Raw genomic sequence first — 16,078 nt, forward strand, 5'->3', positions numbered from 1 at the left:
TGCCTTGTTTATTCCATAAAAAAATTCCGGCTGGGGGGTGCTCTCTGTGGAGAGTTTACAAATCCAGTTTATTGCAAGAGACAGCAGGGGGAGATCACAGTACAGAATTGTTTCTGGTAATGGAGAAAAGGATCAATACCAGGGCTGTGTGTATGCTGTGATTCTGTGGGAGAACCAAAAAGGCACAGGATGTGGTATTGGGCACCAAATTCCACTTCCTGAGAATCTCAGCTATATTTTTAAAATTAAAAAATTAAAGCAAGTTTCTAGCCTTAATGGCTGCAAAAATGTATGCTTGAAAGTGTGTGGTCCAAAGCCTGTTGATATTTTAGAAGCCACAGGAGTGGCTTAGTAAGTTTTCCAGGGGGTGGAATCTCAGAGCACTGTACAGATGGTTCCCCCTCTTTTTGACTAGCCCAAGCAGAATAAATTATGAAAGAGACTCCACGCAAGTTTGCTTAATTTGCATAATTTATACAGGTTGAAGAATTCAGCTTTTCTTGGCACAGAATTTTAAAGCATAGAGTTACACACAGCCCTGATTAATACTGAGCAGCTCAGACTTTTTTTAAAAAAAGAAAGGAGAGAGAGGAACAGAGTAGACCTTCCTTGAATGCAAGGGAAATATTGGCACATGGATGCCCTCCCCCAAGTATGTCCCCTTACTTATTGCCCCAATGTAAAAGGGTGATGTGCACAGGGATGAGGCTGCACCGGGGACAGCGTGTGGGGGAAAGAGTTTTACAAAACCAGACAAATGTGAGAAGCACCAAGGTATACATTGCAGGGTTTGGGAAGGGGGAGGGGGGAGAGGGAAGAAGGGAACACAGCTGGCGAGGGCTTGTGTGAATCATGTCAGGAACAGAACACACATACAAGAGAGAGAATCCTCCTTTTCAACACCTTGCATTGTAACCCACACTAGTCACTATTAGCCACCCACCCACCCGCCCTTAGCCAAGAACAGATCCAAAGGAATCCTGGTCCCCCACCTCGCCACTTTCACATGCAAATCCAAGTGCAAACCATGGGTAGCAGAGGAGAGGCTGAACGGGTGGGGGCAGACAATCCTAAAAGTTGCCATATGTTTAAAGCAGCTCCCCACCCCCACCCCCGACACACACACACCCCGAATCCACAACATTAAAACTTCCAGACTCGCCTCCAGTGCGCACAAGGACACTGGATAGCAAATTCCCCTTAACGCATTTGGCTTGAAATTAAACTCCCATAAAAATCAGATCACCACCCTCCCAAATCGTTTTGTAACAGGAGAGAGAGAGAGAGAGAGAGAGACACTCACACATCTGCCCTGAGTTGGTATTCAGAAGATGAAGGGGGAAGGGGGAGATTATCACAGTATTGGGCAAGACATGTTGGGGACACTTTCCCCCACCCCAAGTCTGGCTCACTCTCCGTTCCCAGAGGATTTGAAGACCCCTCTGCCCCGCAGGAGCACCCTGTTTGAAGAGGCCATTTTGGCCGGGATGGCTCCCTTCTTGCCAGCGGGGGTGCCCTTTGGGGGGTCTGGCTGCTCAGGGTGGTTGAGGGGGTCGTCAGCCCCCATGTGCTTCAAGCCAGAAGTTTTCCCAAGAAGTTCCTTGAACACGGAATCCATATTTCTGGCAACCTCCTAAAAATGGTGAAATAGAAAAAGAGAGAGGTGAGGGAGCGGGGCAGGTGGGGGGGGGAGATAAACTGCAGAGGCAGCAGAAATATTATATTAGGAGCAAAAGAGAAAATGATTGGCACTTTACCTTATCTACTTCCACCCGTTTCTCCAGCGGCCCCTGCCTCTCTGAGCTGTTGACTCCCCAGGGCCGTGGGCAAACTTCTGGCCTGGGACAGAGCAAACAGCACAGAAGAGAGTATCAAATTTAAGATCTCCTATTGTCCCCAACTGCATCATCAGGATTCTAGTCCACATAGTTAAATCTCTGCACTTCTCTGCTTGCCTCTCAGCTACATTGTTTTGCGCTTCCGTTTCCCAGAGTGATGGGAAGTTATGGGCAGGGTCACAGGACACATTTCGTTGGGGGAAAAGTATCCCTTTGCATTTTGCAAATTACTTCTCTAACCACAATGACGTGTGTGTGTGTGTGTGTGTGTTTGTGAGAGAGAGAGAGAGAGAGAGAGAGAGAGAGAGAGCGCTATCAGGCTACACTATAAATCTATGGAGAAGAAGAAGAAGAAGAAGAAGAAGAAGAAGAAGAAGAAGAAGAAGAAGAAGAAGAAGAAGAAGAAGAAGAAGAAGAAGTTTGGATTTGATATCCCGCTTTATCACTACCCGAAGGAGTCTCAAAGCGGCTAACATTCTCCTTTCCCTTCCTCCCCCACAACAAACACTCTGTGATGTGAGTGGGGCTGAGAGACTTCAGAGAAGTGTGACTAGCCCAAGGTCACCCAGCAGCTGCATGTGGAGGAGTGGAGACACGAACCCAGTTCACCAGATTACGAGTCTACCGCTCTTAACCACTACACCACACTGGCTCATTCCTTCCCTTTGTGCAACACAGGAACAGACTAACAGAGGTAAGATGCCTTTACATCTATTCTGGATCTCTGTTCCATACAAACTCAAGTACTGCCTGCCTCCTTTGCTTTTTTCTGATATTGCTCTGACAAGCCTATGATGTCAGTAACAGCATTCCTTATGTTTCAAGCAAGCTGTTTCCCTTCAGCACAAAACTCACTTTGCCAAACTCTCCCTGATCTTTCCAGCATCATCTTACCTGTACCTATGTTGCTCGTCTGATTCTTCTTTCCCTACTAATGGATCCCTATGGCTGGATCCACTCAAGCAGTGGCAGAATGAGATGGCAGAATGGAATGTTCCATTTCAATCTGCCCACAGAGGAAAACCATTTTTTAATGCTCTCCCATATATATTTATATTAGATTTCGACATGCAGTGAGCTTTGTTGTTTTTTAACGTAAGGAGGCATTCATGGGGCAGCGACACGGCTCAACGGCAGAGCATCTGCTTTGCATGCAATCCCCGGTTCAATCCTCAGCATCGCCAGGGACAGACTCCTTTCTGAAATCCTGCAACGCTTCTGCAGATCAGTGTAGCCAATACTGAACTAGATGGAACAATGGTGCTCCTTGTTATAAGCCTTCTTCCTATGCTTGATTCTAAAATGAGAATCTCATGTCTACGGTCACTTTACCACTCCAAGACTCTGCCACCTCATCTGCTGCATAGGTTGTAGATCTAACCAAAGGCCCAACTATTACATTGCCAGAGTGGTAGAGTGGGAGTCACTTCTGCATGGCCAGATCCCATGCCACTCTGGTATCATCAATGGAGTTTGAACAGAGGTTCAAAAGAGAGTTTGGATGGCCGACTGTCAGGGATTCTTTAGTTGCAATTCCGGCATTGCAGGAAGCTAGACTAGATGAGCCTCGGGTCCCATCCAGCTCTACAATTCTATGATTCTAACGAGAAGCAAGCCACCTCCTTCTCTTCTGCCCTGTGCAAGGGCTTCCCATGGACCTTACTAGAGTAGCCTCACACATTGCTCTGATGCACACCCAGCTGAAGGAGGACAGACAGACAGCAGTTTAATTCTTTGTTACAAAGCATGAACTTGTGGTAGCTCCTAAGGTGCAACGAACACTCACATACGCTTCTGGTGGCTAAGGAGCTGGCATCCCCTCCCCAGGCTAGTGCTCCAAGCTGTTGAGCAGAATGGTGACCACATCTCCACCCAAACTTAGGTATTCTTCCCTGACGGAATGTGTGCAAACAGCCTGTGGCTTCTCGTACATGGATGTTGCCACTGTGCCTGCCTCTTTGAGCCCCTCCTGGTCCTTGGAGAAAGCAGAGAAGAGGACGGAGGGAACTGGGGATTCCACCACCCACCTCTCTCAGGAACTGTCTCTTCCTCTCTTCCTGGCGTGTTCTGCACCTCTTCCCCTGTCTCTGACTGCTCAGCCTCTTCCCCTTCCTCCAGCCCTGGCTCCTGCCTTGTGGGAAGCACAAAACCCCACAAGTGGCTGAGCCCTTCCCCTGCCTCTGCTACACACTCCTCAGAGCCCTGCTAGTCTCTGACATCTGATAATACAGGAGTCACAGAATTGTAGAGTTGGAAGGTCCAGTCCCCCGCAATGCAGGAATCTCAACTAGATCATACATGGAGAGATTGCCACCCCGCCCCTGCCACCCATCTAATGTACATTTGCAACCGCGGGGAATTTCACCCACCTCCCCATGCTTTCTTCTTCATTGCTCTCACCTTTCAGTCGGGTGAAAGGTCCTGGAGTGGGCAGGCTGCAGGAGGGGGAAGGACAGGCGGCCCCCATCCATGAAGGGCGATGCCAGCTTGCGGATGGGGCTGCTCCCTCCACCACGCTGGCGACTCCCACCACCCGCATCCGAATTCATCCGCAGCCTGGGAGAGAGAGAGAAAGAGCACCTGCTTATAACACGGATCCAGCCCCAAGGTGCCCAGGCACAGCCATCCCTGGGGTGGAATGCAACCGTTCCTACAGGTGCCGTCATCCTCCACCATGCAGCGCTGAGATGCTGCCACTTCCTGGGAAGAGGTCTGTCTGCCACACCTTCTCCTACCTGCTGGCGGGTTCAGGGAGCGGCTCATCCAGAGAGGGTCCCGTGTCAATCTCTAACCTGGAACTCCGGGGGCTAGATTGTTTCTCGCTGCCAGGGTAAGCGACAGGGGGAAATAGAAACTTGTTAAAAAAAAAGCTGGTGGGAGGAATTTTCCTCCCGAGCTAGCCTAAGGTGCTTCCCCACAGTCACCTTTCTAGAGGTCCTCAGAGCATGGCCACAGTGGGGAGCTGCAAACACTAACTTCGCTTAGCCCACCCATGAGGAACAGGGTGTCCTGAATTAGCTGTTCAACACAGAGGGGCATCTACCCAGCACTCCCACTGCTGTAAGGACCCCGCCTCTTTTCCCTTTTCTTTTTCTTAAAACAAACTTCTGACACGGCATACACACCATATATTTAAAGCCCATTGCTTCCTGCAGAGAATCCTGGGAACAGCCAGCAGCCACAATTCCCAATAGCCTTAACAAACTACAGTTCCCACGATTATTTGGAGGAAATTGTGCACTTTCCATGTATGTTGTGTATGCACCCTAAGTCTCTAGTCCTCATTATGACACATAAATCTTGGAAATAAGAAGTCACTATATAGGAGCATCATGGGGGCACCTGTTTCCAGTACCTTTATGACCCTCTGCTGCCCATTAGTTCTAAATATCCGTGAACTTTCCTCCTGAATCTTGGTCTACACATGCAACTGAGTGCTGGCGCTTACCTTCAAAGCCCCACATGGCTTGGGACCTGGAAACTTGAGGGATTGCCTTCTCTCACATCAAGCAGCCTCAGAGGTTATGTATCAGGTAAACCCACCAAGGGCTACTGAGGAGAGCATCTTTTTCGTAGCGGCATCTCACTGGTGGAATTCTCTCCCCAGGGAGGCTCGCCTGGTGCCTACACTAATATATTTCTGTATCAAACCCCTTTATGCTTTTACCAGGCTTTTAACCTCCAATGTATTTCTCCTCCTCGCTCCCTGGGCCACGAACATATCAAGCACTGCTTTTCAGTGTTTCTATTAGTTGATCTACACAGGAAGTTTATGATTTAAGGGCAGTATACTTTTTAAATAAATAGAGGCAGCAGAATAAGGGCCCTAGAGTCCCAATGTGGTAGACTGGATTGTGCTACTTCAGGCTGCGAATGGAGGAACTTGCTTTTTTAAAAACATTCTCTCACATAAAAGAACTCCATGCATGTGAAAATATAGGACAGCGGGGGGAAAAGTTCTAGCTCAGCCTTCTGTGTTAGTTTTCTACTTGCAATTTCTCTTCTTCTTCTTCTTCTTCTTCTTCTTCTTCTTCTTCTTCTTCTTCTCCATGTCATTTCCCACCCACAGCCTGTAGCAATGTAGCCCAATCTGCCACCTAAGGACTCTATGACCTCATGCTACTGCATGCCTAGACCAGGCCTGGCACAGCACCATCACAGAACATCACAGCTCTTTAGCTCTGTAAAAAGCTGCTTCTTGGAACAAGGCCAAAAGGTTCCTTAAAGAGACAGGCACATTTTAACTCACAACTGCACTTGTGGGTTCTGGGCAAAATGCAGAACTCTGATAATACAGAGAGGAGAATGCAACCCAGCTCCCACTCACCCGCAAAGTAATCTGGCCCAGGAAACCCATATGAGCCTTAATCAGGCTGAGGGAAGCCACAGACCCTCTTCCTCCCCCACAGGCTGCGGTTATTGGTCAGTGGTAAACGTGGCCTGTCTTGTAAACAGCTCCTTTTTATTCTGCAGTTGAGTCCAGGCATGGCTTCAGTGCTGCAGGGGAGGCCCTGCGTTGTCCCGCTAAAATGACTCAGACGCTTTGCACCACTTCTCATCCCACAAGTGACCCACAGGAACCTGCAGGCTGTGGTCCAGCATATTAGCTAGTGACTGGCAGCCTGCTTGTGTGGCTTCAGCCATTCCTTGTCAAAAGCAGTAAAAAGAGCCACCTCAGCAAAGGAAAGTGTCCCCCTTCAAATACAGGAAAGCATTTACAAGGTGTCACAATGGAAGGGGTTAATTAGCTAACCTATATATTTACCTGAATGTATTGTTAGTCCAGTGAATGTATTAAGTATAAAAGTGCCCCTGTTAAGCTTTTCTGTATGAAACTGCTCTGTAAAGCTGTGAACTTTGATCTGAATTGTACTTCTCTCTGGCAAGCTTTGCCTTACTAAGTGTCTGGAGATAAGAACAGTAGACCTTACGCAGAGAGTACTGTAGCTGTCCTTCATTGAGAGGAACTGTTGTCTAGGTCAAGAGATAGGATGGCCTTGCTGGAGTGCGCATGAACCAACTCTGGCTAAATGTCATTTGCCTTATATGTACAACAGGAAATGTTCCTTATATGGACAAGAGGAAGTTTTCCGAAGGTGGGGGGGAATGAGTTGGAAAACTGTATAAGAACTGCTGGTAAACTGACTAACTTTTGTACTTGCTTGGCTATCTAAACACCGAAGTACCTCTGCATGCAGAAATTAAATCTTTCTCTCTCTGAAGCCAGAAGCCTCAGGTTTTTTTACTTCCATGTTCTCTCACCGGGCGCAACAATGGGAACCCGTAGGGGCAAATAAGGCTCCATAACGTGGTGCGTTGGCCGGGAACCCTTCGCTGTTCCCCGGGATTGAGAAAACAGGGAGTCCGAGGCGTCGCTGCACAGTGAAAAGGCTCTCCTGGTCTGGCGTTTGCTGGCCCCAAGCGCGCTTCCTGCCTGTTTGTGGGAAGGGACCTGCTCACCCCAGGGGGAGAGCCAAACTGCACCGTGGCGACGGGAGAAAGAGAAAGCGGCCGCAGGGGGGAAGGGAAGTAAGATCTGCAGAGGACAGGTAAGCTCCACAGGGGGAGCAGCTTCCCAGGGAAGGGGAAGCGCAGGATGCGATCGATCCTGCAGCGGCCGTGTGCCGTAGAGGGCCGCCGCTAAAATCCGGTAGTGTGCAAGTGGATTTGCCACCGGAGCCTGGCCGTGAGCCATAGAGGGCCGCCAGAAGCCTGGCCGTGAGCCATAGAGGGCCGCCAGGAAGGAGCCAGCAGAGAGCAAAAGAGTGCCGTTGGCTGTGGGGAAAAGAAGGGGGGTGCCCTCTCGGAGGAGAGAGAAGGGGGTTAAGAATTTTTCAGAGAGAGAAGGGGGTTAAGAATTTTTCTGTGATTTTACTCTGTGTATGGGAATGGTGTGTGGGGACGCTCCAGTGGATGTATTGAGTGAATGAGACGCAGGAACTCAGTGTCCCTAGCGAAGCGGAGAGTGTGTGCATGGAAAAAAGTCTGGTTAGGTGGAAGGAGTGTCCCACTGTCCCAGGTCGAACCTGAGCTTGCTGAGATGGGGAATTGGAATTTTTGTTGTTGTGTAAAAATTTATGACTTGTAATAATTTTATGATTTTTCCTTCACTATGTGTGTGTTGTATGACTTCTGTGTTTGCAGTGATTGTGCAGTGTGATTTTTGTGAGTTTGTCTGTATCTGCAGTGCCTGTGTGTGTGTGTTGGTCCCTGTTTGAGGCTTGCATTCATTCTGGAAAGGTGGGGCAGAAAGCAGCCCTAATCTGTGGGTTCCCAAACTCTGTGTTCCTAAAATTGTTTCATTTCTTGCTGCATTGCCAATGAAGTCTGGGAAGTCTGTTGATATGTGGTTGCACAACGACAATCCTCTTGTATTTGTTGTTTTGTTTTGTTGTCCCTTCAAGGAATCTGTTTGAACCCCAGGGTTAGGTGAGTGTGTTTTGGAAATTGTTTGTGTGCCAAGGTATGTGTCTTTAATAGAATGGGCTGTAAAAGTATTTCTCTGCAATGTTAAGGTGAATGTAAAAGTGTGTCTGAAGCATTGAAAGGAGGGCTGCTCTTGCAATAAGGAATGTTTGTTAGTTTGTTTTTAAAGCTGGTACAGTCTTATTTTGTTTCTTAATTGACCTTTGGTAAAGCAATGAGAGTGGGGAGATGGACAGAAATGGAGAGAAGCCTTAGTTTAAACAGCAAGGATTTTTCTCTTTGCAGCAGTGAATCTTGCAAAGGAAGGGAATTTGCCACCCACAAGGGGGAGAAGGAGAAGATTATGTCTTCTGAGCAGTTTGATTGTTTCCAGCAGAAGTTGATTAGAGAGAAAAAGTTTTATTTTATATCCCAGGTTTTAAGTTTTTCAGGGAAGGTTTTGAAACAGAAGAAATGGCTTCTTGGCAGAAAGTTATTTGGGAATGTAGATGTAGGTTTGTGGGATGTGTAATGAAGGAGAAGAGAATGTTGAAGTAGAATGGGAAGGGGCTCATGGTTAGCAACTGACAGTGTAGCCCTGACAGTGTAAGTTAGGATTTGGAGTAAGTTTGAACCTCAGGAGGAAAAGGGGGCAGAAATTTTTGGAATGATTGGAAGAAAAATTGATGATAAAGTGAAGGTATACATATCACAGAATCATAGAATCATAGAGTTGGAAGGGACCCCAAGGGTCATCTAGTCAAACCCCCTGCCCAGCAGGAAACAATATTGAAGGCAATACACCACCCTCCATGCCAAGGTTGCAGAGCACATCTAGGGGGGTGAATCCATTGTCCAAACCATGGAGAGGACCGCCAGGTTGTTGCCATGGAAGCGTGAGACAATGAGAGAGGCCTGAAGATGGCTCTGCTTCAGAGGTGGTAGATATATAGTAAGCCCTTCAAAGATTGTTTTAAAAAGACAGGAGTTTTTCCTATTGCCTGTCCATAATTTGTTGTTACCTAAAAGAAACCTGAAAATTGTCACTATTTGAATGAGCACATCAAGGGTTCAACTCCATTGTCCTAATGAAACACCGTTGTGAGGAGTTAGCAATTTTGCTAAGCTGGCCGCCATGTGTGAGATGATGAGAGTGACCAACCGATGGCTCTGAGGAGAGATAAATAGGCCAAGTTCTATTCTGTCTGACAACCCAACTTTGTCAGAATTTGTTCCCTACTGCCCTGTTCCCACCTTAAGTCCTCCTGAGGGTCAAAAAAAAAAAAATAGGGTGGTGGTGAGTTAATTCTTGGACACAAGGTCCTGATAGGCTTGGTGAGGTGGTAAGTAGAAAATTAGGTACTAAGGATCAATGGCTGGTGCTTGGATGCAGGAAAAAGAAGAGGAGGGAAAGTTAGTTTCTGATATGGCTGTTGGAACTGGTAATATAATTGGGATGGAGAAATGGAACATTAGGAAAGAGAAGACAGTAAGGAGAAAATAGCTATACCCAAATACCCTAGATCATTTGTACAATGTTATATTGGAGAGGATTAGTTGCTATGTAAAGGTTTTTTTTAAAAGGAGAATGTTCTGAAGAATGTCAAGATAGTGAGAATTGCAATGGCTCTAGTAGTGTGTCTGGAAGGTGATGTTGAAGAAATGGATCTTATTTGGGGAAAAATTGTATCTTTCTGATCCCTGACATTAGCAGAGTTTTATGTTAAATTGGTCTGAAATTGTGGGGATGCTAATGCTTATATTGTGTATGATTGTATTGTGTATTTGTTTATATTTGTGTGTATTCTAAGTTTAGAGTGTTTGCATGGATTGGAAAAATGAACTAAATTATTATTCTGGGCCAAAGAAGTAGACCAAGCTATGGGATAATCATTGCGGAAGAATATTGTATTTCGAGGAGATAGTGATCCGGCATGGTCAGTAATATCTTGTGAGTGTATGGGAGGCTGTCCTTATTTGATTGGGTTATTCTAGCTTACCTCCAACAGGGAGGAGGACTGAGGTGTGATCAATATCGATACCTGTGAGGTTAATCTGTGAGGCAAAAGAAAGGCTGGAGGGGCCCAAGACACCACCCTCCAAGGGCAGATATAATCTCTGTAACTATCTCCTATTCTTTTAGCAGGTGCCCTAATGCCATGTAGCTTTGCTATGCTAGTTTTATCCCTATGCAGAGACTCTGAAACCTAAGTGGCAAAGATCCTACACAGTCTTTTTGACAACACTGCCAGTGGTGAAGTGGCTGGTGTCCGCCTCCTTATGTAGAGATAGAACCTGCCGCAGTGTGCTGAAACATCCCTTGAAGCTGGAGATCCAGGGAAGCAACAAAGGCCAAGAAGCAACAAACCTGCTGCCAAAGCGCATGCCAACAGAAGAAAGGGAAGGAAAAGAACACTGAATGGGAGGACTGAGTGATCATATTGCCTTAATTTGTGTTGACCAGTTACCAGATAATGTGACCAGTTGAACAGTTTCTGTAATTAGTGTTTGGAATATTTGAAGTAAAAGATCCTTAGTTGTATTTGTTGTATCTGTTGATATTGTGTCACCCATTGTTATTTTGCCTTTGTATTTTCTGTTTAATGCATGCATATAAAGTTGTGTCATGGATTCTTTAGCTCATTGCCCTTGCTAGAGAATATCAGTCATTTCCCAGGGACGCGCTGGAGAAAGAATTCCAGCGGTCCGAAGAAGAGGAGGGAATGGAAGGGGTTAATTAGCTAACCTATATATTTACCTGAATGTATTGTTAGTCCAGTGAATGTATTAAGTATAAAAGTGCCCCTGTTAAGCTTTTCTGTATGAAACTGCTCTGTAAAGCTGTGAACTTTGATCTGAATTGTACTTCTCTCTGGCAAGCTTTGCCTTACTAAGTGTCTGGAGATAAGAACAGTAGACCTTACGCAGAGAGTACTGTAGCTGTCCTTCATTGAGAGGAACTGTTGTCTAGGTCAAGAGATAGGATGGCCTTGCTGGAGTGCGCATGAACCAACTCTGGCTAAATGTCATTTGCCTTATATGTACAACAGGAAATGTTCCTTATATGGACAAGAGGAAGTTTTCCGAAGGTGGGGGGGAATGAGTTGGAAAACTGTATAAGAACTGCTGGTAAACTGACTAACTTTTGTACTTGCTTGGCTATCTAAACACCGAAGTACCTCTGCATGCAGAAATTAAATCTTTCTCTCTCTGAAGCCAGAAGCCTCAGGTTTTTTTACTTCCATGTTCTCTCACCGGGCGCAACAATGGGAACCCGTAGGGGCAAATAAGGCTCCAACAACTAGCTGCCTGGAACATTGAGGTGCTGTATATAGGAGGAAAGCCCCAAAGATACGATAAAGACGGGACAGTTGATGGTGCCAGAGGTTCCCATAAACTTCTTTTGGCAAACCCGCCCCCAAGAGGGAGGGAATGAAACCTTCTTCCAAATAAGACAAGTGAATTGCAGCTGCTGGGGGGCATCAACAACAGCCCAAGAGTGGAGTCATTCCAACATTCAGACAGGATGCCATTCATGCAATTAGCAAGTAGCTTTTTATAAAGTAAATTGCAGTCAAAGGGGAGAAGAATCCAGATCAAGAATGTGGCATATTAGGCGGTGGGGGGCAGGGATGTAGCTTTAGCTCTTTTCCCCCCAGCCACATCCCTAACCTCAACCAGGCCCCACATGGCTGCTATTGGCCTTTGAGAAAGAGCTCCTCCCTTGCATTCCCAGTGTCAACAGCATAGGAACATAGGGGAGCTGCCTTTTAATGAATCAGACCAATGGTCCACCTCAGTCAGCTTTGTCTACATGGACTGACAGCCGCTGTCTAGATTACAGACAGGGTTCTCTTCTGGTTGGGACCTGGAGAGGCCAGGGATCAAACCAGGTTCTTTCTGCATGCAAAGTTCTGTCACCGAGCTACCATATCTATATAGTGATATGAACTGGGGCTACAGTGGGAAATGAAGAGTTAGGGACCCACTAGCACTCAACCCAGGGAGTGCACTCATCCAGTGCTTTGGGTGGTTAGGAGAGAGGACTTCGGGAAGACTTCACCCCCAGCTACCTTGATACTTGCACTTCTACAGCTTATTTCATTAAACATAGCTTTACAGGAGTAAGTAACTCTCTTCACACGGGCCAATTGCCACTCTCTTCCCCAGGTCTTCCCTTCAAGGTGTGCCACTCACCTGTCAGGCAGGACAATGGGAGGCACTAGTCCCCGGTTGCTGCCACGCTCACCTCGCCGCCAGCCAACTGGGCCCACTCGCTGTGGCATAAAGCGCTCCTCATGCTGAACCGCAGAAACAGAGCGAGGAACAGTCTCGGACTGGGAGTCACACTCTGGGAGGGCAAGAAGGAAGAAGGCACAAGACCAGAAGTTGGACATATTCTCAATTTGGATCTGGGCAAGATGTTTCTGCAGATCCCAAAAGGAAACATGGTGGCTTAAACGTAGGACTGAGGACTCTTCCCAAGGATCTTTCCCACCTCGGGATAGTTGTCAATTACTTGAGCTAGACTATGACCCCAGAGAATTCCTGGTGACAAAGCAGATCTAGCCAGTTTTGGTACTTGTGTGTCCATAAAAAAAGAGAGGGCATCCATAACACATTATTAAACAGGAGGTGAAATATTATTTCAAGTGGCTTCTGAAATGGCCATTGTTATTTTATGGGTTGGAATAATGTACCGTATTTTTCGCTCCATAGGACGCTCCGGACCATAGGGCGCACCTCATTTTTAGAGGAGGAAACAAGAAAAAAAAATATTTTTCTGGTTTTCCTCCTCTAAAAGCCCCGTTTTGTTTTGTTTTTTGTCTTGTTTTTGAGGATCAGCTAAAAGTTTTGCAGCTTTTTTGCAAAGGGAAAAGCCCTGGGGTTTGGGTTTTTTTTTTTTTTTTTTTTAAGGATCAGCTAAAGGTTTTGCAGCTTTTTTTGCAAAGGGGGAAAAGCAAAGCTCCTTTTGCAAAGGGGGAAAAGCAAAGAGGAAAAGCCCCATTTTTATGGGGTTTAACTCACATTTCTGAAAAATCTTAAGGAAAGGGAGCCATTTCTACTGTTTCCAGACAGATAATCTAATCAGCCAGTCACATGTCCTGGGGAAACAAACAACCTCCCTCTGCAGCACATTCAACAAAGGAGGGCGGGGCTGAAAGGGAGGCGGGGACTCTTATCTCTCTCCCGATCTCTTGCTGATCAGCTGCTGAGCGGGTCCTTTCAACACTCCCTTTTCTCTTTGTAAAAGAAAAAGCACAATCTGCTTTTGGCCCCTGGGCAATTCAGCTCCAGGGACCACCATTCGCTCCATAAGACGCACAGGTATTTCCCCTTACTTTTAAGGAGGAAAAAAGTGTGTCTTATGGAGCAAAAAATACGGTATACTGTAGGGATGCTCACCTAATATTATTGTTACAACCTGGAAATGGGCTGGTCACTATATGTATATCTGTGGGTGTATTTGTGACCCAAGCCAAGTCCTTCCAGTAGTGCTCCCTTCAGTAACTGGGATGATGGGCAGATTTGGTCCTACCACATGGGCTGCAATCTGGGGCATAAGGTAACCCCAGCTGCACATAATTCCCCACCACTCACCATCTTCGCTAGCTGGTGTTTCGGGGGTCCCCTCCGTCTCAGGCTCCTCTGCTGTGGCCTCCAGTGGCAACACATCACTGTCAGCAAGAAGGAGGGAAATAAGAGAGTGTGACAGTTACCACTTCCTTGCAGGGGTCTTTCCAGTTGGGTGGAGGAATGAGCATTACCAACTGCGCTGAACCACATGCAAATTTCACACACACACACGCAACAACCCCTCACTGCTCCTTTGCTCACAGTACCCACCCTCTCCCCATCACCCCTTCATACCAGTACTCCTCCTCAGCCAGGGTCATGACCTTCTCATACTGGGGGCCGGGCAGTTGGCTGGTCCCAGGGAAGATGGCCTCGTGATGCACGATCAGGCACTTAACCACCTCGTTGATGTGGGGCTGCACCGACACAGCATCCTGGCCTGCAGGGACGGTCACCAAGGTAGGGCCAAAGCACACAGCTAGGTTGTGGGGATCCATCATGTTCTCATCGCTATAGTGAGACAAGCTGGGGGAGGAAGAAGGTGTGTGTTACAGGGGAGGGGCCCTCCTAGCCCCAGGAAGCGCTCTCTTTCACTGTCTCCATCTGGCCACCCAGCACCTGGATACTCACTGGTTGAGGAAAGCAAAGAGGTACCGCAGGACCACCAACACAGCAGGTGGGAGCTGGGAAAGGAGAGCCCGGAGGTGGGAGATGCGCTCGGCCGAAGATTCGAGTTCTGAGAAGAGACCATCAGAGGTGGGAGCATGTATTGGACTTGGATTCACATAAACACATGCACAAAGAAAGAGGCCATGAGGTCCCGCATTTGAGTCGGGATTTGTAAGCTTGCTGAGCAAACAAACACACAGCTGGAGTCTACAGTTATTCTTGGTCTGCCTCCTCTTGCTTCTTGGTGTATTATTTGTGCTTTAACCTTCAGAAGTATATGAAATGTTTCCATGATTAAGTCATGCCATTGTTCCAGCAGCTGAGACCTGGAGGTTTTTCCATTCTGCCCAACTGAGAGTCTCAGCAGCTCAAAAGCTGCTCCTCTTTCCCCTCACTTCCGTTTGTCACTTCTGTACGGCACTGTCAACATTTGGGACTATAAGCTGTACTAGGATCAAGTATGTGTGTGCCATAATGTCAATCCTACGCACGCTAGTTACTATAGGCACTGTATATCAACAAACAAGCAAGAATCATGAAACAGGGGTCTGCGCATCTGCGCACAAACTTACGGGCTGTTGCCAGCAGCTCAGGGACAATGTCACTAGGAAAGAGTGGCTTCTCCAATCCCCGAAAATACAGTTTCAGCACTCCAGCTACTGAATCCAAGTCATGCTGCATGTAGCCATCTGCCAGTGGGTCCTCGCCTGGTGAAGAGGGAGCAGTCATTACAGCAATCCCTTTCTTAACCTTATCATATGGTCTCTCATGAACCCAAAGATCTTTCTCCCATCTTTTTACTGTGGCCTTCTGTGGCTGATGGTACAGTGAGTTCCAGAAACATTGCTATGGTCTAGTTTTGTATGTTTAGGCTGTTCTGAATTATTGTTACATTTGCACTTTTTAAAGTAATATTTTGAAGTTTTAAATGACTCTAATTTATATTTTATTACGTTGTGACTTAATTTTGTGAGGACAATTTTTTTCTCTTGAAGAGCGGGATATAAATCTGTTTACTGATCATCTTTGAACCGCTGTGTTGCAGGAGCAAAAGCATTTGGACACAGGAAGAGTGTCTTTACAATCCCTCCTCCTCAGCCATGAAACCACCTGGATGAACTTGGACAAACTAGCCTCTCCCACTGTTGTTGTTTAGTCCTTCAGTCGTGTCTGACTCTTCGTGTCCCCATGGACCAGAGCACGCCAGGCACCCCTATCCTCCACTGCCTCTCACAGTTGGGCCAAACTCATGTTAGTAGCTTTGAGAACACTGTCCAACCATCTCATCCTCTGTCGTCCCCTTCTCCTTGTGCCCTCCATCTTTCCCAACATCAGGGTCTTTTCCAGGGAGTCTTCTCTTCTCATGAGGTGGCCAAAGTACTGGAGCCTCAACTTCAGGATCTGTCCTTCTAGTGAGCACTCAAGCTCACTCAAGCCTCTCCCACTAACCTACCTCAAAGGGCTGTTGTGAGGAGGAAAGAATTGTGCATGCAAATTGTATTGAGATTCCTTTTGGGTATGATATTTAAAAAGAGAATGCTATAGAAGCAATAAATAAATACATATAAATACATAAATAAATAAATAAT

The 16,078-nt window shown here is 46.8% G+C and overlaps 1 protein-coding gene across 1 annotated transcript in view; it reads right to left on the reverse strand.

Moving 5' to 3' along the window:
• Positions 1 to 105: 105 nt before the first annotated feature.
• ARHGAP4 (Rho GTPase activating protein 4) overlaps positions 106 to 16,078 on the reverse strand; it is a 48,865-nt gene continuing 32,892 nt past the window's right edge. Inside the window, 9 exon segments of the mRNA XM_033172802.1 lie at positions 106 to 1,633; positions 1,758 to 1,839; positions 4,239 to 4,394; positions 4,574 to 4,660; positions 12,441 to 12,594; positions 13,845 to 13,921; positions 14,115 to 14,345; positions 14,451 to 14,556; positions 15,062 to 15,196. Coding sequence (XP_033028693.1) covers positions 1,409 to 1,633; positions 1,758 to 1,839; positions 4,239 to 4,394; positions 4,574 to 4,660; positions 12,441 to 12,594; positions 13,845 to 13,921; positions 14,115 to 14,345; positions 14,451 to 14,556; positions 15,062 to 15,196 — 1,253 coding nt within the window. The 3' untranslated portion in view covers positions 106 to 1,408.

The sequence above is a fragment of the Lacerta agilis genome, chromosome 16 (genome assembly GCF_009819535.1).
Source record: "Lacerta agilis isolate rLacAgi1 chromosome 16, rLacAgi1.pri, whole genome shotgun sequence".
Classification (NCBI taxonomy): domain Eukaryota; kingdom Metazoa; phylum Chordata; class Lepidosauria; order Squamata; family Lacertidae; genus Lacerta; species Lacerta agilis.